The sequence below is a fragment of the Megalops cyprinoides genome, chromosome 3 (genome assembly GCF_013368585.1).
Source record: "Megalops cyprinoides isolate fMegCyp1 chromosome 3, fMegCyp1.pri, whole genome shotgun sequence".
Classification (NCBI taxonomy): Eukaryota; Metazoa; Chordata; class Actinopteri; order Elopiformes; family Megalopidae; genus Megalops; species Megalops cyprinoides.
Window position 1 is genome coordinate 21486307 of NC_050585.1, and position 27506 is coordinate 21513812.

At 46.7% G+C, this 27506-nt stretch overlaps 3 protein-coding genes across 7 annotated transcripts; 2 read left to right on the top strand and 1 right to left on the bottom strand.

The window, feature by feature from the left end:
- The first annotated feature begins 1072 nt into the window (after positions 1–1072).
- LOC118775020 (serrate RNA effector molecule homolog) lies at positions 1073–12553 on the top strand. 2 transcript variants are annotated; one of them, XM_036524693.1, is made up of 20 exons: positions 1073–1154; positions 2353–2475; positions 2875–3018; positions 3234–3380; positions 3587–3775; positions 6390–6559; positions 6812–6990; positions 7274–7399; positions 7869–8034; positions 8356–8522; positions 8691–8752; positions 8889–8967; positions 9194–9382; positions 9536–9706; positions 9887–10040; positions 10512–10705; positions 10924–11080; positions 11671–11763; positions 11882–11978; positions 12220–12553. In XM_036524693.1, exons 2-20 carry the CDS (start codon positions 2357–2359, stop codon positions 12293–12295), a joined length of 2679 nt encoding a protein of 892 aa, XP_036380586.1. In that variant the 5' UTR covers positions 1073–1154; positions 2353–2356; the 3' UTR covers positions 12296–12553. The 2 variants fall into 2 exon arrangements, with proteins under 2 accessions (XP_036380586.1, XP_036380587.1); XM_036524694.1 differs by having other exon boundaries at positions 2890–3018.
- A 797-nt stretch (positions 12554–13350) lies between these two features.
- On the top strand, positions 13351–16038 carry znhit1 (zinc finger, HIT-type containing 1). Of its 2 annotated transcripts, XM_036525609.1 has the most exons (5): positions 13351–13502; positions 14138–14311; positions 14888–14967; positions 15256–15425; positions 15599–16038. In XM_036525609.1, exons 1-5 carry the CDS (start codon positions 13448–13450, stop codon positions 15618–15620), a joined length of 501 nt encoding a protein of 166 aa, XP_036381502.1. In that variant the 5' UTR covers positions 13351–13447; the 3' UTR covers positions 15621–16038. The 2 variants fall into 2 exon arrangements, with proteins under 2 accessions (XP_036381502.1, XP_036381501.1); XM_036525608.1 differs by lacking the exons at positions 13351–13502; positions 14138–14311 and having other exon boundaries at positions 14549–14967.
- A 937-nt stretch (positions 16039–16975) lies between these two features.
- mogat3b (monoacylglycerol O-acyltransferase 3b) lies at positions 16976–26266 on the bottom strand. 3 transcript variants are annotated; one of them, XM_036524187.1, is made up of 9 exons: positions 26004–26266; positions 22712–22802; positions 22308–22415; positions 22008–22078; positions 21700–21904; positions 21206–21380; positions 20715–20899; positions 18584–18778; positions 16976–18376 (listed from the first exon to the last, which is right to left on the bottom strand). In XM_036524187.1, exons 1-8 carry the CDS (start codon positions 26070–26072, stop codon positions 18624–18626), a joined length of 1059 nt encoding a protein of 352 aa, XP_036380080.1. In that variant the 5' UTR covers positions 26073–26266; the 3' UTR covers positions 16976–18376; positions 18584–18623. The 3 variants fall into 3 exon arrangements, with proteins under 3 accessions (XP_036380080.1, XP_036380082.1, XP_036380079.1); XM_036524189.1 differs by adding an exon at positions 23939–24214 and having other exon boundaries at positions 16976–18778; positions 26004–26065; XM_036524186.1 differs by having other exon boundaries at positions 16976–18778.
- Between the last annotated feature and the right edge of the window lie 1240 nt (positions 26267–27506).

The window sequence follows — 27506 nt, forward strand, 5'->3', positions numbered from 1 at the left end:
GCCTGCATCTCTCAATACACATTGTATTTGTTTACTAGCGGATCTTGCCCGCTCCAATATGGCGACCATGCAGACTTCTCTATAGCCTGCACCTTCGTACGAAACAGGTGGCAGCACTAGCTTAAAAATCACTTGCTTTTGGCTGGTAAGGCGTGTTAGATGATAAGATGTAGATAGATGACCTTCATATAACCAAAGAGTGAAAGTTCAGAGGCCCCCACAGACATGACTGTGAAACAACCAAACTTTGGATGCTTAGGGTCCCCTGTGCTTTTCCAGAGGGGTATTTGGGGTGGGAAGTTGGGGCCCTCCGTTGCATTTTGGGCTTCATTCATTAGATGTTCATACATCACTATGAAGATAGATAGATGAGACAACCAAAGTGTGAAAGTTAAGGGGCCCCTGTGCTGTTCCAGAGGGGTGAATGGGGTAGGAGGACGGGGCCCTTTATTACATTTGGTTGGGAGGGACCTCAACACTTGGGGGTTCAACACTTGGGGCCCCCTGGTAGCCTGGGTCCCCAGGGCATGTGCCTTGCTTGCCCGATCATTAATTCTGCACTGTTTCTTCCACCCGTTGCTAGATTTGACCTTAGACGTTCTTTTGGCCTTACTACAAGCTATACGTTTGGGAATCTACATTTGGGTTCTTTGAGTTCCATTTCATACAAATAGAGGGGAATAACTGATGAACAGTTTTCAAAGGAATCACAAGGTTAGTGTAGTGACATCAGATTAAGCGAGAACGTGGAAAACAGATTAGGTTTGCGAAGGGGAGTAATTTAAACATTCGTATAGCATTTTATTGCAGTTCTTATTTATTTATTAGTTCATTTGTTTATTCATTCCCCGGTCTATAATCTGGTTCCTTAGCTGGAGGTATACACCTTTATCTCTTTTCAGACCAACACCTCCACAGAAAAAGTAAAGGGATTGGGACACTGATTTTCTGTATTATGACCTGCGTGATTCCGTGCCATAGAACTTTCAAAGCGGAACACGAAGAGATGACAAAAAACACGCAGATCTGTGATTGGAGCGCAGTCAGCCACTGTAGACAAAGGTATCCTGTACATCCGGGGACTCACTGTACCGAGCGGTGCCGATTTGGGGACAGCCAAAGGAGGTGGCGGGAGAGGAATTAGAAAATCGATGGTAAATACTGAAATATTAGATGGACTTCTGCAATTTCAGTGTCTAAATCAAAAGCAGTTGTTTTGATATAAGGGTAAACAGCCATGCCATAACCATCTCATAGAGCTAGGTAGCTAGTGAGTGGTGGTACGTAAGTTACGGAATCAATGAGCCGGGTCTGTTAGGTATCTTTAGGCCTCGACACAACAGACGGAAAACTAGCTAGGTAGCTGGTACGTTCTAATATCTGGCTACATGATTAGCTACGTCCTTGATAATATTTTAATCCAACCTGGCTCTGTGTATGTGTCCCCTTCGACGACAGTAGGCCTGTTGGAAACCGAGGCTCTTATCCATACTGTGAAAAGCTAGGGCTAGCTACGTAGCTAACTGGTTAGCTTAGCCGTCTTGTCAACAGATTAATGAAGCACTTTTATCCCCGACGGCTGTTTTGCAGTGTGCCCCTGCAAACTGATGTGGACATTTAGCTAATAAGACAAATGTAGCTAGTTAGCTAAATATCCGCTGTGGGGTTGCGTTCATAACATGCAGCTATGTAGCCAGCGCGTGTGTATATACTTGGTTCTCTAGGCCTAGCTAATACACTTACAGGTCACATAACGTTGGTTTACTTCTGTTACTTCTGTTTTGCAGAGTTACATGCGAAAAGGCTTGCGATGTGCCCGGCTTTTCGGTTGATCGGTAGTTAGCTAGACTAGCTGTTGTACCCGTAAGTTTAACTAGCTAGCAAGCTACAAGTGTTTTCACACAACAGTGGTCAGTTCCATTACTGCATGCGTTTGGTCTGTTGCTAGTGACTTTTATGTGAACTGTCTGGAGTGAAATGTCACAAAGGAACGGATAGCTGGCTAATTAGTTAGCAAGTGTTGTTTGCAACGTAGTTAACTATAGAACTGCCCCTAGGTATATAGCCAACACATTTTACTGCAGTCTGGTAATTGAAGCGTAGAGGACAAAATGCAGGACAGGGTGCAGTCTTTTCCCACTGTTGCACAGTATGGGGATGTAGATAGTCTACACCTGTTTTTAAGGTTTTTGACGCGGAAGTACCTTTACAGTTAATATTGTTTATCCATCAGTATAGCCTGGCAAGCTAATTATGTTTAGCAAACACAAAGTGGTGTTTACACATTTTCAATCCATCGTGGTATGATTCGTAACAGTTTGCCATTTTCACCGGCTGCATTTTTTTTTTTAGAGCTATGGGGGACAGTGATGACGAGTACGACCGCAGGCGGAGGGACAAGTTCCGCCGCGAGAGGAGTGACTACGACCGCTCCCGGGAAAGGGAGGACAGACGACGAGATGACTGGAATGACCGGTGAGGGAGAGGGAGTAAGAGGCAGACGAGAGACAGAGCAGTCAGGAGTCAGGGGGTGGAATTATGGTTCAGAAACTGAAATTGTCAGGTGAAGATTAAATTTGAATAATGAAACTGTCCTACCCCCTCAGCAGACGCCTCAATGGCTTGTTATCCGGGGCAGCGTGTGAAATAAAAGCTAAACGGGTCACCTCTCAAAAGCAGAATGTGTCATGTCAATGAAACTGTTTTGAAGTACATAGATTGTCTTCCGTTTGTAGTGTGGTAGCACAGGTGTTAGTTCATGTGTATTAAAGTTTTTTGTCCTGAGTGTAGATATCCCTATCCCTGTCTTGCTTATGAAGGATTTGTGCTCGATGGCAGCTATAATAACGGTCCCTTCTGTGTTTATGGTAACTGGCGTCCCTCTGTAAGGGAGTGGGACAGGGGTCGTGAGAGGCGCAGCCGGGGGGAGTATAGGGACTACGAGAGGGGCCGGAGGGAAAGGTTCTCCCCCCCGAGACATGACATGAGCCCCCAACAGAAACGCATGAGGAGAGACTGGTGAGTCTGGCATCTGGATGCATTTGAACATTTAAAGTCTGATTTTTGCTTTCATTTTGTGTCCAAACCCCCCTGTTGAATTGATTCTTTGGGCAGTAAATCAGCTCTGTTTCATGTGCTATGGTGGGCTCTTAAAGTGGCACCAAGTCATCTGTCTGTCATAGTATCACTGCTGCTGGTCCCAGCCTTTAACCCCCCCCCCCCCTCCCCCCCAGGGATGACCACGGAGGAGACCCCTATCATGGGGGGTACGACCTTCCTTACGGCGGAGGCGGGGGACCCAGCTATGCCCCTCCACAGCCCTGGGGCCACCCGGATTTACACCTCATGCCTCAGCATCATGCTATTCCCATCCAGGCCAGGTAAGTGGGCGGGGCCAAGGGATTGTTCAAGCGGACAGCATTTGCTGTTTCCATTGGACACCTGGGTAAGAAGTAGCAAGATTTTTATGAGCGAAGTGCAGACAGAGCCTCAAGTTCATAATGAAACTTCTTGCTAGCAACTTCTAACCCGTCTTCTCTACCTCTCTTGCTTTTGCTTTTGCTTTTCCTATCTCCCCCCCCCCCAGGCTGGGTAATGTCCATGATATGGACCTGGGCCCTCCTCCCCCTGTCATGAAGAACTTTAAGGAGTTCCTGCTGTCCCTGGATGACTCAGTAGACGAGACAGAGGCTGTCAAGCGCTACAACGAGTACAAGCTGGATTTCCGCCGGCAGCAGATGCAGGACTTCTTCCTGGCACATAAAGATGAGGAGTGGTACGGTCCTGCGCCTGTGGCTGTTCTGTTCTGGGAGCTGTCTGTGCTGCAGTGGTCTGGACAGGACATGCTGGGGGGGGTGTGTGGGCAGAGCGAAGCTGTGAAGATGGAGAGAGGGGCGAGAGAGGGACACAGCGGACAGCTTTATCTGAACCTCCGCTGAATATTCGAGATGATGCTGATGATTAGTGTGTGTGTGTTTGGAGCTGCTAGAGGCATAAGGCTGAGGACTGGTGAGGAAGGTGTGTATTGGCAGAGGACGTTAGGGGAGGGAGGTGTGTTTTGTTGACCTGGAAAAGGAAGATCTGAATTTCATGCGTGTTTTTATTTTTGCCAGGCCTGTGGGGTAGTGAATGGATGTGTAGGGTGATGAAATTGCAGCGTGTTTCTTGTGGTTTTTTTTTGTTTGTTTTTTTTGAGTGACACTCCAGAGGTCATGTGACAAGAAGTGGGGAGCTCTGGAGTGCAGTGTCATTTGATTGGTTCGTATGAGTCAGTGACTGACAGCACACAGTAGCTCCACTCATTGTGGAGTTCAGAGAGCCTCATGCCATCACAAGATTTTGACTACAGATGATGTTCAGTTAAGTAAAGAGTGTAGATTTGATCTAGGCTGAGGACACAGGGTTCGGAAGCTGAAGTAAGGACTGTTTTCTAAAACTTGTGTGTTTTGAGATGAAGCTTTTTACAATGAAAGGATTGCACAGCTAGGGCTCAATACACAATGCAGACACAGGTTTAACCCTTTATTCATACACTAAATATATTGTTACATTAATGATTTTACCCAGGCATTGTAGGTTTTAGTTCAGATTGTGACACTAGAGTGTAGTGTGTGGGAGAGGTGAACCCCCGTAAATGAGAGTGATCGAGTGTTGGTGATAAGGCTGTGCACAGAAAGTAGTTGGAGGCGCTTGTTTCTGAAATACTTACCAAGTCAGGCTTAAGTTCAGACCATACATTAAAACGTGAAACATTTAACAGAACTGTGCTGTTCTCTGTCAGTAGGTCCGTTGCAGGGGTCAGTAAACCAGTAGGTACTGATATGCTTAGGATTTAAGTTTAAGCTTAAACTTTGGGGTTTAAGTCAGACTTGGGAGGTGAGTTTGGCTTCTAGTGTACCATGACTGTTAGACTCTGCACTGAGAGCCACTGTGGAATGCTGTTGTGCTCCTTAACCCTGGACATGCTGTTTCTCACTCACTTCTGTTTCACAGTTGTGCTGGATTGTGATTGACTTGTCAATGCTTTTTAATTTTATTTTTTTTCATTCTTTTTAAAATTAACAAAACCAAACCTTCTTCCTCTCCTCCTCCCCCTCCTTCACAACAAGGTTTTTTGGAAGATGCGAAACAATCCAGTGGATCCCCTCGCAGGAGTCGTTGTTAGTCAGCCAGGGCGTGCACTGCGCACAATGCAGTTGCTTTAGACACTCAGTGCCAGGCCTCTTAGGTAGACAGGCACAAATCGTACTGTGCACTTATGGGAAGTTTTTTTTCTTTAGCGTGTGTGACACCTTTTTTTCCCCTCTCGTTTTTTTTTTTTTTTTTTTTTTTTTTTGGGAACGGCCCCTTATCCAAAAGCGAGACCTCCCTAACAGAAATTGCGTGCGCATTACACACAAAAAAATGCGGTTGGGGGGTGAAGTGGAGCGATTCTTTTGTGGCAGAAGAGAAACCCTCCCAGTATATTTGTGTTAAACTGGGAGAAGAAAAGGTAAATTTAGTGCACACTTCTGGCTGTTCAACTCATTTTACTTGCTGTTGTACTTCTATGAACTGTTTATTCTTTTTACTCTTCCTCTGGGTTCCTGCATTTGTTACTGATTCAAGTCCACATTCCTCAGTGCAGTGAACTGCAGCTCCATAACAGATATACACACAGCAGTGTTTGTTAAACATATCTCTCTATTCACTTATCATTTCACACAGCCCACGTTAGATTTTTTTTCTTTGACTAATTATGGGAGAGTGAGTGATCATGTGGTCTCAGTGACTTGCCAAAACTCATCAAGTGTTTTTGCTGGGGAGAGCAAAGTATTGTGATTGGTGAACACACGTAAGAGGTTGACACCCATCATAGGCTTCATGAAGCCTCACTCTTCCATCATTAGCCCGGTCCACACATCATGAGAGCAGTCCTCCTATCATTGTGCACTTAATTTGAAAAGCATCAATGAGCTAGCAAGATGCAGTGAGAGTATTCCAGCATGTATTTATGTGCAGGCAAAAGTGAGTGTGCAAAAGTATTCATTTTTCCATTTTGGAGTTGTGACTACAGTTACAGCTGATAGAGGCCAGTGCACATAGAACACCAGTAACAGGAAAGTTGAAAACCCTGTTAATATTCATGATTGTTTATCGTAATGCAGATGTATTTCGGTGTGCTGTTATGCCTTTGACTGTGTGCACTGGCCTTTATCCGGCACTCATGCAGAACTCAAACCAGGAACTGAATTGTTGTCATTTATTTATGGTCAAGCATTCTTTAGTTTGTAGTGTGTTTTAGCAGTGGAGTATCATTAGATACTAGTTACTGTGTTCTGATTGGCTCTTCCCACCTCCTTTCCCCACCCCTTTTTCCTTTGGCGATGATGTGCTCTGTCGGGCTGCAGGTTCCGATCCAAATACCACCCGGATGAGGCGGGCCGGCGGAAGGCGGAAGCGCACGCCGCCCTGCAGAACCGACTGGGCGTGTTCCTGTACCTGATGGAGAACGGCTGGTTCGACAACGTCTCCCTGGACATTGACCGTGCCCCCGCCATCATCAAAATCCTGGACGCAGGTAAAACTCCACTCAGTAGGTATTTTGCTCAGGAAGTCCGATCCGAAAGCAGAGCTGACAGCCTTTCTGCAGTATTTGAGTTTGGTACATTATATCACTGCCACTCACAGCGGACAAAGCGTGTCAGAATGTAAATGGGAGGTGGCTTAGTCCCATATGGCACCATCTCTCTGCCTGGAGGAGGTGGGTTATGAGGCCTCCACATGCTGGTATCCTCCTGTGCTGGTGTTCATATGTGTCCCTCTTCCTCAGCGGTGATAAAGATGGAGGGGGGGACGGAGAATGACCTGCGGATCCTGGAACAGCCAGCTGAGGAGGAGGAGGAGAGGGCCACGGCCGGAGGGACAGGGCCAGAGCCCCCCAAGAGAGACGAGCCACGAATGGCGGAGGGGGACCGCAAACCACCTACAGACAAAGACGACAAGGAGAAGGTGTGTGTGTGTGCGCTGCTAGCAGATTGTTAGCATATAATCATTAGCTAATACTGGTTGGGGAATAATGACTATGAGAAGAATAAGGAATGTGACATTCTTGTCCTAGTGCAGTAATTAGCTTGAATTGCAAAGTATACTCCCTGGTGACATCAGTTTGTTTCTCACCCATTCTTTGTCTCTTCCCCCGGTCTCTCGCTCCCTCCCCCCTCCCCCCATTCTCTGTCTTCCCACCTCTCTCCCTCCCTCCCTGTCTCTTTTTCTCTCTCTCGCTCTCTCTCAGGGTGACGGTGGCATGTCCGGGGTGGAGGATAACCAGAAGGGAGTGGTGGTGGCAGCAGAGGGGGATGAGGGGGAAGATAAGGGTGAGAAGGTTCCGGAGAAGGAAGAGCCTCCAGAGCCAAAGAAGGTGAGTTTACTCTGCAGCCTGAGTCTCAGCCAGGATCCCTTCCCCTACAGCACGCATCAGAACCTGCCGCTAATGAGCTGGCTCATTGCAGTCACACTGCAGCACTAACAAAACACTTTCTGCAGACAAACTCAACAAGGCACTCACAGGTAGGAAAGAGATGTCTCCATGCAGTACAGGTATCAGCGTGACACCAACTTAATAAAAAACTTTCCCTCTTTACCTCACACATTAGAGGGGGAGTGTGTTGAACAAATGCTACCCAGTGCATTTTTGGTTTATCTTGTATCTGAACACCGTGTGCTTTCCCTAGGTTCCTGGGTGTGCTACACAGGCCATTAGACAATCATCAAGGAATAGTAACAGATTCCTTGGAATGTAATAAAGACTGCTGTTTAAGCACTGCACTCTAACAGGAATATGCTCTCTCTCTCTTCCCCATCCCCCCATCCCTCCCTTCTCCACCCAGCTGAGTAAGAAGAGGAAGAGGAAGCGCAGTGCGGACAGCGAGGACGAGGCCAGCGCCTCTGACAGCGAGTCCGACTCCGACTCAGACTCCAACTCCCACACCTCCGACAAGCCGGCCGAGAGAGAGGAGGGCGAGGACAAAGAGGAGGAGGAGGAGGAAGGAGAGGGTAAGGGAGAGGAGGAGGATGAGTGAGAGGGAGGAGGAAGGAGAGGGTAAGAGAGAGGAGGAGGGTGAGTGAGAGGGAGGAGGAGGAGAGAGGGAGAGAGTAGGAGAGAGTAAGAAAGAGGGCTAGAGGAATAGATGAAAATATTAACCACTTTAATCAATTTAATCTAGTTTGGGTAATTTTGGTGCTGTTTTCTTCTTAATTTTTCCTGGCAGGTGGCCAGTGTGGTAGCAGTTATGTTGACGTAACACCTCATTAAAAATGTTTGTTTCCTGCCTCATGAACCCCCGCCCCCCCCCCCCCCCCCCCCCCACCTTTCAGCGGATGTGAAGGAGCGGAAGGAGGAGAAGCCGAAGGAGAGGGAGAAGGAGAGGGAGGAGAAGAAGGCAAAGGAGGAGCTGCCGCCCCGGCCTCGCCCACTGCACAGGACCTGCTCCCTGTTCATGCGGAGCATCGCTCCCAGCATCTCCAAGGCGGAGATCATTGCTGTGAGTCGCACCGCGCGCCCCACACGCAGGCGCTCTGCTTTATCTGTATCTGTTTAAGCTGACCTCCTCAGAGACACACGCACACACACGGCGTAATGCACTCTGAAACGCTGGCCTGTGGAATGAAGCACTGACCGCTGACGTGTCCCCTTTGATCTCTGCCCCCAGCTATGCCGGCGGTACCCAGGGTTCCTGCGGGTGGCTTTGTCCGACCCCCAGCCAGAGCGCAGGTCGGTGACCCATGCTGTCGTAGCTCGTACCGATTGGCTCAGTTAACTTAAGTTAAGTTACCAGACCTGTCTACTTTGAAATAACAGTATTTGCATCAGGGGCTGGTTCAATATTTCCACTGGCCGTCCGCCTCAGGTTTTTCAGGCGCTGCTGGGTGACCTTCGACCGCAGTGTGAACATCAAAGAGATCTGCTGGAACCTTCAGAACATCCGGGTGAGTCTGTGTACCTGTGTGTATGTGAGTATGTGTGAGCGTGTGCGCACACATGCATTTGTGAGAGACTGGTACAGATCCTGTGTGCATATGTGGCTGGAGGTGGTTTGGTGATGTTTAGCCTCCTGTATGTTCACATTCACCCTTATAATGGGGCTGATACAGTAGCGAGAGCTGAAACGTCGGGGTGCCCGGTGGCCATCCCTCTCCCTCCTTCCCTCCGCAGCTGCGGGACTGCGAGCTGGCCCCCGGGGTGAACCGCGACCTCGCCCGCAGGGTGCGCAACGTCAACGGCATCACGCAGCACAAGCAGGTCCTGCGCAACGACATCAAGCTGGCGGCCAAGCTGATCCACGCGCTGGACGAGCGTGAGAGGCTGTGGAGCCAGAAGCAGCGGGGGGAGCAGGGCCTGGAGGTACGGCCGCACCTGTTCGGTCGCCTGAATGACCACACCTGTTTGGTCAATATGGTGCTGATGATCTCTCTCTCTCTCTCTCTCTCTCTCTCTCTCTCTCTCTCTCTCTTCCTCCCTCCCTCCCTCCCTCCCTCCCTCCTCTGCTCCTGCCAGCTCCCTGCTCAGAACCCCATCCTGAAGAACATCACTGATTACCTTATCGAGGAGGTGAGCGCCGAGGAGGAGGAGCTTATGGGAGGCGCCGGGGGGGCGGAGACAGAGGAGAGCAACAAGGAGGGCAACCCTGCCGAAATCACCGTGGAGAGGGACGACAAGCTGGTCAAGGTTTGTAATGAAGCCAGCGTGTAACCTGAGTGGCTTCCACTGGCCTTGGAAACAATCAAACTTCCGGGAATGTGCATTAAGTGTAAGCCCGAAAGCTTCTGCTAACGGGGCAGTCCTGGGTGACGTGACTAGGTGACGGTCCAGCCTAAAACCCTCCCCCTGCCCCGTCTCCCTGCACAGGTGCTGGACCGCTTGCTGCTCTACCTTCGCATTGTCCACTCCATCGACTACTACAACAACTGCGACTATCCCAATGAGGACGAGATGCCCAACCGCTGCGGGATCGTTCACGTGCGCGGCCCCATCCCCCCCAACCGCATCACACACGGAGAGGGTGAGCCAAGCCCGTCACACCGTGCTTACTCTCATCATACTCTGTCCTTACTCTCACCCTGTGCTGTCCATACTCGCATCATACTCTACCCTTACTCTCACCCTGTGCTGTCCATACTCTCATCATACTCTACCCTTACTCTCACCCTGTGCTGTCCATACTCTCATCATACTCTGCCCTTACTCTCACCCTGTGCTGTCCATACTCTCATCATACTCTACCCTTACTCTCACGCTGCACTTTCCTTAGTCTCCTGCAATTCTTTTCCTTACTGACATTCTACCGCACTTGCCAGCATGCTACAACATCTTGAGCTTCAAGTTTTAAACACGATAGATGTGTGTGTTTCATGTTTGACAGTTTAAAAGTGAGTTGCTTTAAAAAGCAGGTGGTGGGACTGATGTCAGCCCATGACAGCATTTCTGTGTGAGGCGTGTTGAGTTGTAGTCCCTCCATTTATGCGTGTGACAGTGGCCGAGTGGCAGAAGACCTTCGAGGAGAAGCTGAGCCCGCTCTTCAGCGTGAAGGAGACTCTGTCCGAGGAGGAGGCTGGGAAGATGGGCCGCAAGGACCCTGAGCAGGAGGTGGAGAAGTTTGTATCGGCAAACACTCAGGAGCTCGGCAAGGACAAGTGGCTGTGCCCGCTCAGTGGCAAGAAGTTCAAGGTGTGTGTGTGTGTGTGTGTGTGTGTGTGTGCGTGTGCGCGTGCGCGATTCATTTGAGGTGTATTTAGCTGCCTTCAACCACTGGGGTGCCGGAACATTTGGGGGTTGGGTGGCAACCACTGGGAGGAATTCCCTTTCCATCTCTTCATTTCTATTTAAACTGCAAACTCATTTTAATGGCAGTGTTGTTCCTCCGCTCCTTTGCAAACTCTTCCCAGGGCCCGGAGTTTGTGCGCAAACACATCCTGAACAAGCATGGCGACAAGATTGAGGAGGTGAAGAAGGAGGTGGTCTTCTTCACCAACTTCCTTATGGATGCTAAGAGACCTGCCCTGCCTGAGATCAAGCCCCCTCCTCCCCCAGGACCTGGACAGGGTGAGATTCCCCACTGCCTCCACTAGGGGGCGAATAAGTATTTGCATGTTCAGGATGTCCACATTACAAGTCATTTATACACTAGGACTTGCTTAATCTGCCCATCACAGCATGGGACCACAGAATAATGAAAAATGGGACCAAGCTATAAATCTGGAGTAAAATTTGAAGATACACACAGACAATGCAGAAGGGTAGTGTGTGTCATTTGTATTTTACACATACAGATTTTTACTCATGGTTACAAAATATGTGCAAGTAAGGAAAGCGTATTTTACATAGAAGGTCCACTCTTGATCTCAGACCTGTTTTTCTTTGTTCTATATAACAATTCTCGCACTTAACTTTAAAGCATGACAGTTCTACCATTACTGCCCCATAACCCCTACGATAGGGAGCACTATAGTTGCACTTAAATGCTGATCTAGGACTAGTTTTTCTGTTTACCCGATGATGCCTAAGGTTGGAATATAGGTTGAGGAATCTGGTCGTAGATCTGCACTTATGGGCAACTTCTGCCTTGAGTTGCTGTGCTGAACCCTGCATGTCCCCTGCACATGCTCAGTGCCTTTCTCTCTCTGTCGGTGCAGGAGTGCTCGCCCCAGGTCTGCCCTTCCCGCACCAGGCTCCGCAGGGGCTCCTTGGGTTCGGCCAGCCCCGCCCCCCAGTCCTTGGATACGGAGGTAACGCCTTACGTTTGTGTTGTACTTAAACCCCCCCCCCCCCCCCCCATTGCTGTCTCTTGTATTGCTGAGCCCAGATGGGAACTTACAGGCCAACTCTATATTTCCTCTGTCCAAGGTGGCCCTCCGTACCCCCCAAACCAGTATGGGGGAGGCAGGGGTAACTATGACAACTTCCGTGGTCAGGGAGGCTACCCCGGGAAGCCCCGTAACAGGTAGGACCGCTGCCAGTCGCTGCTCTACACCGCCTTCCTAAGGCTCCAGGTAGAACTGCAGCCTGTCTCTTTGCGTTGCATGTCACTGTTGGGATATGGTGACAAGAGACCTTGGGTCAGCAAACTCTCATTTCTCGTGCAAAATGGAACATTTTGGGAGCTGAGTGTGGGTGCTGTATCGTATGAATCAGTAATGTCTCCTTGTAACCTCTCTATCTGCTGCCGTGGCCACACCCTCCAGGATGATCCGTGGCGATCCGCGCAACATCATTGAATACCGCGACCTGGATGCCCCTGAGGACGTGGACTTCTTTTAATTTTCTTTTTAATCCTTTCCGTTTTAATCATTTCTTTTTTAATTCATTGTTCGTGCACTGCCCCCTCATCCATCCGCCCACCTGCACACTCCTTCAGCCATAGACTGGGGAGGCTTTCAGAAGGACTGTTCTGCTGTGACGTGCAAGAGCTCTTTCCCTCTGTTCCAGCCTCTGCAAAGGAGTAAAATGACAGTATTATGACCAGACTCAACTTCAACAATCCATTTTTTCTTTCTTCCAATTTAAATAAACATCTGCACCACATGAGATGACTGGTCGGTGGTTATTATGAAGTGTGTGATTCACCTACCTGTTCTAAATCCCAGGAATTCTTGCCCTCTAACTGTCCATTAAGCACCCTGGTGCTCCGAGTACCATCTGGTCTGTCCTACAATCTGGTTACACAGTCTGCTTTATTGATCCAGTATTTTCACACACTTTTCACAAGACTCAAAACTGTTTTAGTTTTGGATGCTTCTCAGTTTCCAGCAGTGGACTTGCTGTTGGAGGTCTTTTGTGCCGTTAGTGAAGGAGAATTTTTGGCATCACCTGATAAATGATACAACACAGGTGGGATGACAGGATGTCACCAGCACCCCCTGCTGTTTGCTGTGCTAATACATCCAATCCAAATTGGATACGTACAAATACATTTATTCAGAATGTATGCAAATAACAGTACTGTTTCCATAAAAATTGCTTAATTGGTAATGGTAATGTATTATCCAAACAGATTTGTTTAAAATCTTAGGGTTATTTTACGATTCTTAGAAATCCATTTTAGAGATTCATTTATCACAATTTTACCAGCTGTTCATAAGCACTCCCGTCTACGGGGTCAGCTACTATGTATTCGAAAGAAAGCCAGGAGGTATGTTGACATTTACTGGCGAAATATTGGTGGCCACGGCTCAACCTCTATCCGCTAATATGATGATAATAAAGCATATGAAGTTCCTATTGATGGAGAGAACTGACCGGGGTCTGAGCCCAGTGCTGACGTTTAAAGTGCAGCTCCTCCCTGCAGCCGGCCTCCTCTCCATTGGAGGGCCTCGGCTGTTTGAGCCTTACGCCGGAATAGCGCGCCTCCTGCCCCGGTCTTTGTTTTTACCGGAAAAGCACGTTTGCCGTAGACGATTTTCCTGTATCAAAATGCCGACTTTTCGTCCAAATGAAGACGCCAAGACGGTTGAAAAGAAAATAACAGGTATTATAACTCGCATACAATCAAAAAGCGTTTGTAGCTGCCACCAGCGAAGTTGCCGCTTGTCTTACGAAGGGGTTTAAGCTGTAACACAGCTAATGTTAGGTTTGCTAACAAGGATTTAGCTAGTAGTGTTTACTGAACGCAGCAACGTAACGTAGATACCTGACTATTTAGTTCGTTCAGTTGCTAACTCCTGTGGCTAGGTAGTTGTCTAGAATCTAGATAACTGTGCATACCTGTGTAGAGTTAACTAACGTTCCCTGACTTGAATTTTCTCGAAGTTTCCATGTCGGCAACTGGTAACTGTATGCACTATAACCTCCCAGCTTCTTGATTGAATCCATCATCGCTAGCTAGCTCTCGAAAACTGTATGATCATTAGATTACCTTAATTAAGTTAGGTATGCTAGTAATCTTTGACGTTGTGGGTAACAACGTGGATATACAGTAAGGTAGCTAGCGTTAGCATTAGTTAGCTAACGTCAGGGTTTTGAATTGAAGACGCTTCTGGTTAGCAGAGGACAGACATGTTGGGTAGATGTTGGGATGAATGAAATGAACAGGTCTTGGGTTTTATAGTTAGCTAACGTTATCTTCCGCCGCTCCGTGTCCCCGGGTCGCGACCCCTCTTCCAGTGCGTTCCCAAGACTCTGCCAACCAACGGCGGGTGTTGGACCGCGCCACGCGTCAGCGGCGGCTCACCAGGCAGCTAGAAGCCCTCGAAAAGGACAACTTCCAGGACGATCCGCACGCCAGCCTGCCGCAGCTGGCCAAGAGGCTGCCCCAGTTCGACGAGAGCAACGAGTCCGGTGAGAGGAGAAACGGCTTAAGACCCACGTTACAAAAACGATTGTCACAAAAACTAGTAGTTGTATGATGTGCTGTAGGATACTACAAATAGCATATTCTTATTCTTGAGCCTCTTGTAGTAACAACGTACGAAGCTTTTGACCTCTGGTTAAAAAACAACTGTTGAATGATTGTAATTACTCACTAAGATCATTAACATTTAAGCATTGCATGACACAGGTATAAGATACCTTGACAACTTGGTGGTCTTTATTGGTTTAGAAATGAGGATCCGGTGGTATAGAACAGTATTGTTGATAGAGGCAGATTTAGTGGATAACAGACCCTGAAATGGATGCCATGGTGTCCAACAACTGGATTCACGAACACGGTGATGTCGCTTCCTCTGAAAGGTATCATTTTCTCTCCTCCGTTTTCCTTGGTAGTTGGGGTCTCCATCCCTCTTCCCCCTTTGCTCTTCTCTTTATTCAGCCCCCTGAGGTCCACCTTTGTCTGCTGCACTCACACTGTGGGAAACACCCTCTCGCCCTGGTTGTCCTTCCTTCTCACCCGTTTGTCTTTCCTTTTCTCCTCAGGTAAGAAGAGGAAGAAGACGAGAGGTGACCACTTCAAGCAAAGATTCCGCAAGAACTTCCAGGCTCTCCTGGAGGAAGAGGTGAGGCACCTACAGGACAACACCCCCCCCCCCCCCCTTCATCACTGGAACTGTACATGCAAACTGATCACTCTCTTCTGCCTCTCCCCATCTCTCACTTTCTGCTCTTTTCTTTGTCTACCTGTCCCTCTCTCTCCTCATCTCTCTACTCCTCCTTTCCTCCTCTTCCTCCCTTTGTTTGCCCTCTGCCCCTCTGCCTTTCTGCCCTGCCTCTCCTCTCTCCCCTCTCTCTGTCCTTCCCTCTCTCTCCCCCTCCTCTTTCTCCATCTTTCCCTTCCCTCCCTGTAGAACCTGAGTATGAGTGAGGGCCCCAACTACCTGACAGCGTGTGCCCCGCCCTCCAAGTTTCCGCAGCGGCACTTCTGTGCTGTGTGCGGCTTCCCCTCCAGCTACACCTGCGTGTCGTGTGGGGCGCGCTACTGCTGTGTACGCTGCCTAGGGACACACCATGAAACCAGGTACTGCCTGTGCACATGCGTGCATATAAACACACACACACACACACACACACACACTCTTGATGCACATTCACACAAGAGATGCAATATCACTGTGAGTGCACGGCTCATACTGACAGCAGTTTCACCTGATGTGTGCCTGCTGACACACCCTCTCTCTCTCCCTGTCACAGATGCCTGAAGTGGACGGTGTAACACCAGTGTGTGAATGGAGGTTTCATTCCCTTCCACCCACCCTGAGGGAGCGGATCCACAGCACTGCGAGTGCTCATGGCCCACAGTAACACAGGAAGATCCAGCCTGCAGTGGCAGGGAGCTGCCTGTGAGAGTGAGCTGGGGGCCTCAGTGTGTCTCCTGCCCTGCTGGGTGTGTGTGTAAATAAGTCCAGGCCAGCAAACTGTCCACTGGAGAACAGGAGGGAAGTAAGCTTGGGCAGTACCCTGGTCCATGCCCTGTGTGCATGACTGAATGGAGCAGGGAGGAGCATCAGGGGTCCAGCCATGGGATTGCAGGCTCAAACCCATGATTCATGAATTTGTAAAGGCCCAAAGCCGTTAATTTAATGTATTTGTTTTTTAGTAAGCACACACACACACACACACACACACACACACACACACACACACACACACACACACACACACACAAAGTAGTCCCTGTGTGGTGCAAGCTCTTGGGTGTATTGCTTGTTTTGTTGAGACTGCTGTCTGTGAGTGAGAGTATCTGCTATGCCAGGGGCCTGCCTCGCTTACATGCACTTCAGTGATTAACGTTTTTAGTGTGCGTACGATATGCTCACCTGAAGATTTGTCTTTTCTTGTACTATGTGCTATGGACAATACTCTTTCTTTTCACCTTTGCGGTTATATTTGATGGCATGTTGTCTAGTGGGTTGTATGGCTTTTCTCCTTTGTGTTCATATGTGCATTTATATTCACTCTTCTGTAGTTGTATATATTAAAAAATGTCATAGTGTTTGTAAAAAATTAGTAATTGCTTTTAAATGTATGTACATAGTGGTCCACATTGTATAATAAAGGAAGGAAAACTGAAAATGTAATCTGTATTAACTGTATTTCTATCAACTTGAGGTATTAAGGATTCATTAGCTCATATTTTGCCTCAGTTATTCACTGGAAGTATAGGCTGTTGTGGTTGTTAGTCAATTATTGTGCCATGTACACTAAACTGTACTCCAGTGTTCTACAATTTCACTTTTTCTCCAAAATTTTTAAGGTAGAACATATGGTGATTTTGGGGATAGTTTGCATTTTCTTACTGACCTGTAGCAGATGAAGCTGTAAATGCAGTCACTCATTGTCTTAAGTAAGCTTTGTGAGGGTCTGCACATGGTCAGGCACCTGGTGGTGTGGGTTGGTACACAAGGTTAACAGCAGGCTATTTTACTTGTTCTCTTAGGTCTGTGCCTCTTTGCTTAAAATCTAATAGCAGTCTGTATCTGTGATGTCATTTTTCTGTGAGAAAATGGGCATGTCATGGTTTTTCTTTAGTCAGTTATTTCCATCATCAAACAGACAAAACAGTGTTGGTACTGTTTTTAATGAAGTCTTTTTTTGTTGATAATATCACATTTACAGTCTGGTGAAATACTCCCTTGAATATATGACATGTTCTTTGGCTTGGAGCCTTCCTACCCTCCCTCAGTCTGTGTTGAAAGTGACGAAGTGCAAGAATCCTGAGAATAGCTCGAAGAACACATTTTCAACTAAGACAAATTCTACAATAAAAATCATTAAATAACCTTCAGTAGTAGCAGAACACTAAACAAAGGCATTGGGATATCTGTCTCTGTGCTCTACAATCTGGTCAATAAAACAACCAGTTATATTAGTCATCCAGACCTCATTTAATGCTCTCTGTTCAGCAGTTCTGATTGGCTGAAAGATAGCACCCACCAATCACTGCTGCTCACTGCAATCCTGTCTGTGCCATACCTGAATACCGATGTCTGAAGGTGGAAACCTTTGGATTACATCACAACTGCGTCAACAGCTTTTTAACATATCATTTAAACATGCTTGTGAATATTTTTTCTCTTTAAATGAGTGATAATTTGTAGAAGCTCTGATCAAGACTCCTGACAAGAATTTTAAGTCATTCCTTAAAATTTACAGTCACTGGGGAGTAATACTCATGATTTATCTGTGTTCAATTAATCAGTGAGGGAGAGGCTTTAATTAATAAAGAAGTTGATGACCATGTAAATTCTTCTGACAAAAGAACGGAAATCTTGAAAAAGGCAACAGCAAAAATCACACCAAAAAAGGTGACTTGGGTCCCATTGTCCTACACATACATCACAGCATACAGACTCAGACAGGGTCCCTTCTCAAACTACACCACCATAGCCTACAACAGGCCTCTGACATGGCTCCAGGCAACCTGAGTGAACTTAGCTATTACACAGAGATTAGCTATAATTATTATATTGTAAAAAATAAAAACCAAAATGGCACTTAGTCCCAGCCTGGCATTTTAGCCACAATTACACACAATTCCAATACTCGATCTGCAAAACCAGCATATTCTTACAAAATAACCTTTCATACTGAAAAATAAGATTTGCAGTAGTATGTTTGCTGTAAATGCCCTCAGTAACAGTGTTTTCAATCACACTTCACTAAAAGGTACATTGAACATAACTAAAAACTTCACTCTTTAGGGCAAGTTTTAGGAGCTAACTTTTTTACGGGAGGTGAACGTTAACTCAAAAATATTCTCTGATTTATTATGCTTCATAACCACAGTCTGGCTGGGAACAGGGGTTGGCTAGCAGGATTCCTCCAGTGACAGTCATTGGCTGTTCAGTGCAAGAGAAGACACCGCATGCCCCGTCTGCTTATCAGCCCTGGTCCTGGAGGATCACTGTGTGCGCAGTCTGTTGTGCTGTCCAGGTCTCAAGCACATGGTTCAGCTGGTCATTGCCTTGACTGAACGTAATATTAAAGACAGATAGGAAACCTGAGCTATAGGATTTTGGGCCTCCAGCACCAACGCTGAGTCAATGGGTTAAACCATCACTAAGTGATGGCTGTTAGGAACACAAGGTACACATAATCGGCATGCTATGGTTTCAGTCAGGATACAGTGTGGGGGATTTGGTGAGCCCATCAGTAAGATGTGGATGGATTCAGTACCAGTAAGTCATTCTGTGATGATGATGATCCGGTGCTGGGTCTAAATGATGTGCAGCTGGTGGCTCTCAGACAGGCCGCAGAGGGTCTTGTGCTCGTGGAAGAGCTGGGTCAGAGCCTCCATGTACAGGCCGTGGTAGTGGTCCACCACCTCCTCAGAAGGAGAAGAGATATGGGGCACGGAGATGGGCCGACCCACTGAGGGAGAGAGGGAGGGGTCACGAACACACACACAAATGAACAAATACCATCACTAGCACATATAGTCACACATGAATATCTTCAGAAAGACTCACACATACACGTTCACATGCACACACAGTTACACACGTATATTCATAAACATGGGCACGCTCACACGTGCATGCACATACACACATACACTCACACGTGTATGTACACATGCTCACTCACACAAAGGTTGGACAGCCTAACTGAAATAGAGGCGCACATGTATATGAAGTCAGACACGGACACAGCCCTGAAGACGAGATAGTGTCTTTGGAAAGAATTCAAATCCCTTCACTTTTTGCGCACTTTGTTGCGTTATAGACTTAATCTAAAATGGATTAAATGTATTCTTTTGGCCATCAATCTACACACAATAACCCATAATGACAAAGCAAAACATTTTTTTTTTTGCAAAAACATTTTTGCAAATTTATTAGAAATCAAAAACTGATTGAGCTCAGGTACATCCTGATTACTTTGATTATCGCTGCGATGTCTCTAGAACTAGACTGGAGTCCACCTGTGGCAAATCGAATTGATTGGACATGATTTAGAAAGGCACACACCTATGTATATAAGGTCCCATAAATTACAGTACACGTCAGACCAAAAACCAAGCCATGAAGTCCACGGAACCCGTAGACTTCTGCAATCAAATTGTGTCAAGGCATAGATCTGGGTAAGGGTATAAAAACATTTCTAAACCTTTGAATGTTCCCAGGAGCACACTGGGTTCCACCATTGTGAAATTGAAGAAGTTTGGAACCAGAACTCTTCCCGGAGCTGGCCATCTGGCCAAACTCAGTAACTGGGCAAGAAGGGCCTTGGTCAGGGAAGTGACCAAGAACCCAATGGCTACTCAGAAGTCACTTCAGAAGTCCTCTGCAGACATGGTAGAACCTGCCGGAAGGACAACCATCTCAGAAGCACTCCGTCAATCAGGCCTTTATGGTAGAGTGGCTATAGAAGCCACTCTGGAATAAAAAGCATATGACAGTCCACCTAGAGTTCGCAAAATGGCATTTAAAGGACTCTGAAGGCATGAGGAAAAAGACTGTCTGGTCTGATGAGACAAAAACTGAACTCTTTGGGCTGGGCTCCAGGCGCTACACCTTGCGAAACCAGGTACTGCTCATCACCTGACTAATATCATCCCTACAGTGAAGCATGGTGGTGGCAGCATCACGCTATGGGGGTGCTTCTTAGCGGCAGGGATGGACAGACTGGGCAGAATTCAGGGAAGGATGAATGCAGCCAAATACAGAGAAGTCCTTGGTGAAAACCTGCTCCAGAGTGCACACAACCTCAGACTGGAGCAAAGGGTCACCTTTCAACATGACAATACGAAGCATACAGTCAACACAATGCTGGAGTGGCTTTGAAGAAGCCCCTGAATGTCCTTGAGTGACCCAGCCAAAGTCCGGACTTGAACTCCATAGAGCATCTGTGGAGAGACCTGAAGATGACAGTTCACAGACCCTCCCCATCCAATCTGACTGAGCTTGAGAGGATCTTCCAGGAAGAATGGGAGAAACTGCCCAAATCCAGGTGCGCAAAGCTCATAGAGACTTAACCAAGAAGGCTCAAAGCTGTGATTGCTGCCAAAGGTGCTTCTACAAAGTACTGAATGAAGGGTCTGAATACTTATGTGAGATTTCAGTTTTTGATTTTTAATAAATTTGCAAAAATTTCTACAAATGTTTATGCTTTGTCATTATGGGTTACTGTGCGTAAACTGAGGGCCAAAAGAATACATTTAATCTACATTTAGTCTACACTGCAAAGTGTGCAAAAAGTGAAGGGGTCTGAATACTTTCCGAAGCCACTGTAGGTACAGTATTGTAGTGAGAGAGTACAGAGAGTAAGTGGAAACAAAATGAGTCATTGTGACATCATCACTGACCAACGGTGGTGATTGGAGTCCTGTACGGGACCAGGCCCCAGCTCTGGCCAATGAACAGACAGGGGGCGAAACCCATGACTTTCTTAAAGGCTGTCTGCAGGGCCCGCATCACGCTGCCCTCCTCAAACACCACCTGCCGGAACAGCTCGTTCTCCCCAAAGCTGTAGACTGGCACCAGGTCAGCTCTGGAGGTGTAGGTGGTTACAGCCAGAGAAAGGAGATGCATTTTAGAAGACAAACCTAAAGCTTAAATAAGTCAGAGGGTCGATGTCAAGGAGTAATAAATTATAAATGCACAAGACTTTAATCACAAGCCTTTACTAAGAGGAGGAATCATCTGTACTTCCTTTACCCTAATCTCATCCCCACGTCCTCCCCAGTCTTTCCCCAGGACTCACCCCTTCCATTTTCTCTGCAACTCGACTACAGCCCCAGTACGACCCCACCCTGCCCCCTCTCTCCCCTATCCCCCAGTCCCCGCCCCCTCTCACCCGTATTCCAGAGCCAGCCTGACAAAGCCTTTCCTCTGCTTCATCACCACAGTGTTAACCCCTGGGGAGGAGGACAGCGACTCAGCAGCGCCCCCTATCACAATCACCACTGCATTACCGCTGCCATTCTTGGAGAGAAGGAACTCCAGACTGGGTTTGCTGACTGGGCACATACCTGCCGAAGGAGAAGAGGAGAGGAGAGGACAAGCCAGGAAGGTGAAGAGGAGGAGAAAGAGAAAAGAAGAGGAGGAGGAGAAAGGGGAGGGGGGAGAAAGGAGCGAGGAGTGGGGAGGGGAGAAGAGGAGAGGTGAGGTGAAGGAGCGCTTAAAGCATAGAGGGAGGTAAATAATGAAGAGAGAAAGTTGTGCAGAGTGCATGAGGAGGGGAGGGCATGAAGACAGTTTGGTGTGGATACGTGGCCACAAACACAAAACTCTCATGAAATGCATCTTGGTGAGCAAAAACTACCCCCCCCCCCCCCCAAACGCCCCAACCTGCACTCATGAGGTAGTCGCGGTAGAGTGGCAGTCGGAAGAGGCCAGCCAGGATAGCAAGGCAGGGGCGCATGCCCGGGAAGGTCTGGCTGAACCCACTGCACTCTGTGCTGAAGCAGGAGAAGGCTCCGGCACACATGATCCCATGGGGGTGTGACCCCAGGATGTAGTTTTTCTTGGGGTTCAGCTCTGCTGTCTTTACCAGCTGTGGAAGGGAAGAGTGTGTCAAAAAAAGTACACAGTGCAGACAGCGTAAACCTTCAAACAGCGTAGCCACTCTCCCAACTCTGTGACAGATCCTTGCTCACCTTCACAGGGAAGTACTCCTGGAAGTGCTGCCACACAGTCCAGTTCCTCACCCACTCATTCCGCCTGCCCCCTAGTGGCCAAAGAGAGAATTATATTTAACTGTGCTTGGGCACCAGTGACACATGTAGGGGGATACTGTGTGTGTGAGCAATTTTCCTTGAATGACAGTCATGTGCTTTAATCTGTCTCAGTTAATTTATTTTTTTTTATAGGAAAATGGAAGGAACTGGTTGAGGGCAGTGAAGAGATATTTTGAATTCTGGGCTGTTGTTTTTGGGGTAAGGAGCAGGGGTTAGTACCTCTCTCTGGCGTGTCCCAATCCATAACCATCCAGATCATGTAGACAGTGGGCAGGAGCCACAGAGAGGTGAACATCAGGTAGACCATCAACAGAACACAGGACACACCTGCTCAAGCAGAGGGAAAGACACAGGCAGAGTGAGGCAGACAGATGAGCACACCAGAAAAGTGTATCACACAGTAGATTACTGGTTAACAGAAGAATACATAATTAGGGCTGCTTCTGTCTGTAAGTGAGCCTGTCAGATGTTGGTAATCAGTGCGTGGATGTAAATGGACTTCACCACTGATGCACAAGTGGTGTTTGTGTGTATGTGCGTGTGGCAAAGGCATAATGATGTACAGCCTATCATACACAAGCGGATGGGTGTGTGAGGTGCTCAGGTGAGCTGCTCTCTCTTACCCATCAGCAGGAAGGTGAGCACCCATTGCAGCACACTGAGTTTCTCCACAAACTCTTTCCATGGCGTCTTCTCCTGCGCCATATCAGCAACCTGTAGAGATAGACAGAACTAATCTTCAACGAGTCTTCCTCTTTTTTAACCATTTAAATGTATTCAGATCCAGCCTCGCTAACCAGGGGTGTTTTTCCATAGTATCCTGATAACTCAGAGAAGCATGGTTGATTAACGAAACTTTCGATCGCTCAGAGATCACAGGGAGCAGAATCTCTCCGATAAGACTATGCGTGATGGCGCGGCGCTATTAGCGCCATACAAATTACAACTTGAATAACCGAAGTCATTTGTGAGCACGAATCTGTGTTGAAACGTTGTTAAAATGTTTAACAATACAGCAAATCAAGACTAGTGCACCGCTTGTTGCAGTCTACACTATGACATTAACCAACATTGGCAGCACTGTCATTTCTGTTATCGAAGTGACTATTAGGCCATATAAATAGTTTTCCTCTTGCCATCTGATCTCTTATCTAGTTTTGCAGACATATTGCTTGACTGTACATGGCACGTAATGCCAACTATGCGCCCCAGATTAGCCTAGGTGTGTGTTACGGATACTTCAAGGGTTTACCTGACAAATGCACGTAACTAAGTAAATAAACAATTAGACGACAGTTATATAAAGGACTGCTAATACATAAAATAAACATGTATGCAACCCTACTCTCATCCACAGGTCTGGGTGTCAAACGTTTATTTAACCTGTCGTAATAATTGCCTCGCTTTCCCTTTTAGCAGAGTTTTCGGGAAATATTGTCATGTTAATTTAACTCAACTGTCGATAAAAGAAGAGAAAGGAGTCCTTTTTAAAATTTACGCATGATTTTCTCCGCATCAGCGGTCTGTGCTTTCTAGTAAATTCCCACTTGCAGTAAAGTTATAGGTACGAAATTATTACCCTTAACATGATGCTTTGATTGGACACATTCGTGCGTGATATTAACATTGTATTTAAAGTAAATAACTGATACAGTTGCAGTACGTTCCATTATCCTTGTTCCAATCTAAACACCAGTGCAAAGTGTACAGTTCAGTCAAATGTCACCCAGTTAATTATTAAAAAATATTCGATATATGAATCTAGCTCAACCAATGTCACTTTTTTGCAAGACTATCAACGCTTGTTAACGCTAACTATGCTGTCTGCGGCTCCAGATTGCCGTCTTTACCTGTCACCGTTCAGAACGGCTTGGCCGTAACGCGTGTCGCTTGCCTCTCGGTCCGATGTAGCGTTATACAGTTTCCCTGACCCAGACACATGCGGCGCCTCCTCCAGAGTTTTCGTGCACTTTGGTCAGTTCAATCCAGGCCGCTGATAGCGATCGCTCACTATCCCGACACGTTGACACACAAACTGACTGTCAATGTCAAGAGGAAGGCGAAAGAGTCCAGCATTGTCACCCCTATACAGCCCTACAGGTGCTGCCTACCTTTACACCCCGGTTCTGTGTGTATATGACAGAGAGATAGCGAGAGGGAGAGGGGGAGGGAGGGAGAGAGAGAGAGAGAGAGAAAGAGAGAGAGGGGGGGGGGGGGATACATGAACATTCTCTATAATTTGTAAATGTGGGAATGTCCACTTTGGCAGACACAGTACTTGTATGGATATTGTGGCCAGGGTGCGGTGTGCAGTGAAGCCAAGGAGCTTATCTGCCAGAGCTGAGAACTGAACACTGGTGCCTCCCTCTTCAGTGCTGGGACAAATCCATATTTCTAAAAAGCTGGCCCTCATAGTGAGGCAGAAATGTTCTGCCACAAGCTTTCACTAATGACATCACAGTCTCTAGAGGTGCGATTGATACACTGCAACCCTGCACATCCTTGCACACCTAGCTCACATGGGCACCCCCCCCACTGATAACACCAATATGTCGATGAGACGTTTCCAAGGGAAACAACAAGCTTAACCCCCCCCCAAACCAACACACACACACACACACACAACCTGGAAGCAAACGCTGGCCTCATGCTCTACACACATCATCATATCGCTAAAAGGCTGGGCTTGGTAACCAGGTGGAAATGTCACCAGCAATGTCACCCTGTCTGAAGGTATGATTACTGCACTATTCTCCATTGCATCCCAGTGAGCACACTGTCATTTAGTTGCCGTAAAGGCTATAAAGTGATCATTGACAGTACAAGGGAAAAATACAAACGAGGTTGTAAAAAAACATGGGAATGATGATGAAACTACTATCTCATTCAGTAAAACACTGCATGCACAACAGAAGCTTGTGATTATTGCTTGGGCAGAAACCCTAGCGAGTACATAAATGTTATACATCACAAAACCTGTGTTAATGTTGGTTTGAGGTGAAATCTGTGATTCAGTTCTAAACACCAGCACAACTCTGGGCCTGTCAATCAGCCTACACTGAGGACCAGCTCACAGTACACAACCCAATCTGTGCTGCAGATAGATGCTTCTCTGAAACACTACCACTGGAAGTGTTTAAAGCAGCTTTTCACCAGCATGGAAGGGTTTTTTTTAAAACATTATGGAGGGGATTTAAAGCGCGACTCCTTTACCTACAATTACAGATACGTGGCAGCACTCGACGACGTGTTCACCCTTGCCCTGTTGTTTGACGCTGGTGTGCCAATGTCCACAGCTTGACCACACCGCCCTCTTCTGGACAATATTTTCATTGCTTTCTCAGCGCTGCAGTTGTAAGGAATTGTCATAGTCAAACGCTCCCCTCCTATTTTAAAAACACATATTAAAATCATTGTACAAGAAGGCGGTGTGCACACCGTTTCCCGGTAACGTGATGCGTGTGGAGATTTGGTAAAACGCTGGGGACAATGAATGGGCAATAGACGTTCGGATCATGCAAAGATCAGCGAACCCGGACAGAATGTTGTGCAACAGGACACCCTCAATTCTCCCCTTCCGACTGCAATGTAATCATCCGGGTCAATTAATTATTCGGCTAATTAATCGATAGTCTTGTCTAAGCCAATGAGCGCTTCGCTGTTGGAGAAAGAGACTTCATTGAATTTCGTGGTTTATAATACATTTCTCCATAATATTTATCTACCCCTTTTAAATCTGTTTGTTCACTCTTACCAGTTTGTGTACTAATGTATATCTCATGTATAAAATGTATATTAAAAAACAAACTAACAAACAAACAAAAAACTACCCTCTTAACAACACAGAGACGCGTGCTATGACACAACAAGGCCGTGCCAGGAAATGCGAGGCAGCTGGAATACCTCAACACTTACGCTGTGTGAGAGAACAGAGGATCCTCTATACAGCCGCCGCTGTCGGCAGACGTCTTGGCAGGAGGACATTCGGCAGAACAAGCTCAGCCTTCATCTTTGATTGAGTCTATATCACAGACCTACATCCTCACTAGCTTCAAAGAATCGTTTTGGTATTTTGATAAAATACATTTGACATTTAACCGATCTCTAAAGTCTACATATGTTACCATGAACAAGACAGACTGGTTTATTGGAACCTGGGAGATGACAGCACGTTTAGTGAGTCCCAGTACCTCTTGTGTTTTCAATGACTTGAAATGTGAGGCTTGGGTGTACGCCCAGCCAATCAAGAGCTGAAATTGCGATTTCCTGTCTGACGCCATCAATCGTGAAATGCCATACCTCTGGTTTGTAGCATTGTGAGCTTGAATTAACATTTTCTACACCGCACAATTGACTGAAGTTACATCAGAGAAATGCTTTTGCGTCAACGTAGGTTACATGATTTACTAAATGTATCCCCGTGTTTTGATTTCTTGTGAGTTTTCGCACAAAGTTTTTCCAATAAGTTCACTACCCCTGAAGTCTATCTGGCTTTCGCTGGTGCGATTTTAAATTCGAAGAGCAGTGCTGAGGCAAACCTAAGTTAACAGATGGGTCAAAACTAACGAAAGGTTGTGAACTTCTTTGTTGCCAAGTGTAACTCCAAACGGTCTGCTCTTATCTTATGTTGTAACAAAGGAAGAGTACTTGTTGCACTATAGCACAGATTGAACTATCGTTTCAAGCCGTTTGTTGATTTAAATCCAGCATAGTTTTCTGCTATGGACTTTGGATTGGTTCACACACGTCAGTGATTGAGAGCGCCTGATGACTCCACCCATAATGGGATTTATGAGGTTCCTATCGCGAGGCTGCGCTCCTGTTGATTCCGTTTTCAAACGGGTAACATAGTTAATAAATGTACCGTTAAAATCACGTCATAGCCTCTGTGCTGCTGAGGTGTAAGCTTTAAAAAATTGCAAATTCACATGACAGCATGCACAGCGTTGACGTTTCAATAGGTTAATGCCAGCTGTTTAGAGGCTACTGAAAGGACAGTAAGAGTTGCACACCCCAATAAAACAGTAGGAGTGATTTTGCTATTGACAATCATCATTTAACAGAATCTTATATTTTGTTGTCAAAACATGAATAGAAACAACATGACATTTCCAGCTTTACTGAGGAGAGTCAAATTCAAAATGTTTATCTGTGAATCATCTCATCAACAGTCCTTGAAACAGTGAATGTTTGTAGCTAATAATTTTCTTTAGAAAAAAAAAAAAGTAACTCATACAGCTGAGTGCTACTTTGTGAAGTGGAATGTAAATGAAATGAGATGTAGGTTACGTTTACCTGTGGTTTCCTTCAGTCCCAGGTCATGTGACACAACGCTTATGGTGGCGAATTCCATTTTCCACTTTCTGTCTTTTCTGCACTTTCTCTTTCCTTCCTTTCAGTGACCTCATTCCTCCTTTA

Bases quoted from the DNA above. Each gene is read 5' to 3' on its own strand.
- LOC118775020 (XM_036524693.1), top strand. From the start codon at position 2,357: ATGGGGGACAGTGATGACGAGTACGACCGCAGGCGGAGGGACAAGTTC. The intron at 3,381-3,586 runs GTAAGTGGGCGG...CCCCCCCCCCAG, and splicing joins GCTATTCCCATCCAGGCCAG to GCTGGGTAATGTCCATGATA. The intron at 9,383-9,535 runs GTACGGCCGCAC...TGCTCCTGCCAG, and splicing joins GGGGGGAGCAGGGCCTGGAG to CTCCCTGCTCAGAACCCCAT.
- znhit1 (XM_036525608.1), top strand. From the start codon at position 14,647: ATGCCATGGTGTCCAACAACTGGATTCACGAACACGGTGATGTCGCTT. The intron at 14,968-15,255 runs GTGAGGCACCTA...CCCTCCCTGTAG, and splicing joins AGGCTCTCCTGGAGGAAGAG to AACCTGAGTATGAGTGAGGG. The intron at 15,426-15,598 runs GTACTGCCTGTG...TCCCTGTCACAG, and splicing joins GGGACACACCATGAAACCAG to ATGCCTGAAGTGGACGGTGT.
- mogat3b (XM_036524187.1), bottom strand. From the start codon at position 26,072: ATGTCCTCCTGCCAAGACGTCTGCCGACAGCGGCGGCTGTATAGAGGA. The intron at 22,803-26,003 runs GTAAGTGTTGAG...CTATCTCTACAG, and splicing joins CCTCTGTTCTCTCACACAGC to GTTGCTGATATGGCGCAGGA. The intron at 20,900-21,205 runs GTGAGAGGGGGC...CTACACCTCCAG, and splicing joins AGGCTGGCTCTGGAATACGG to AGCTGACCTGGTGCCAGTCT.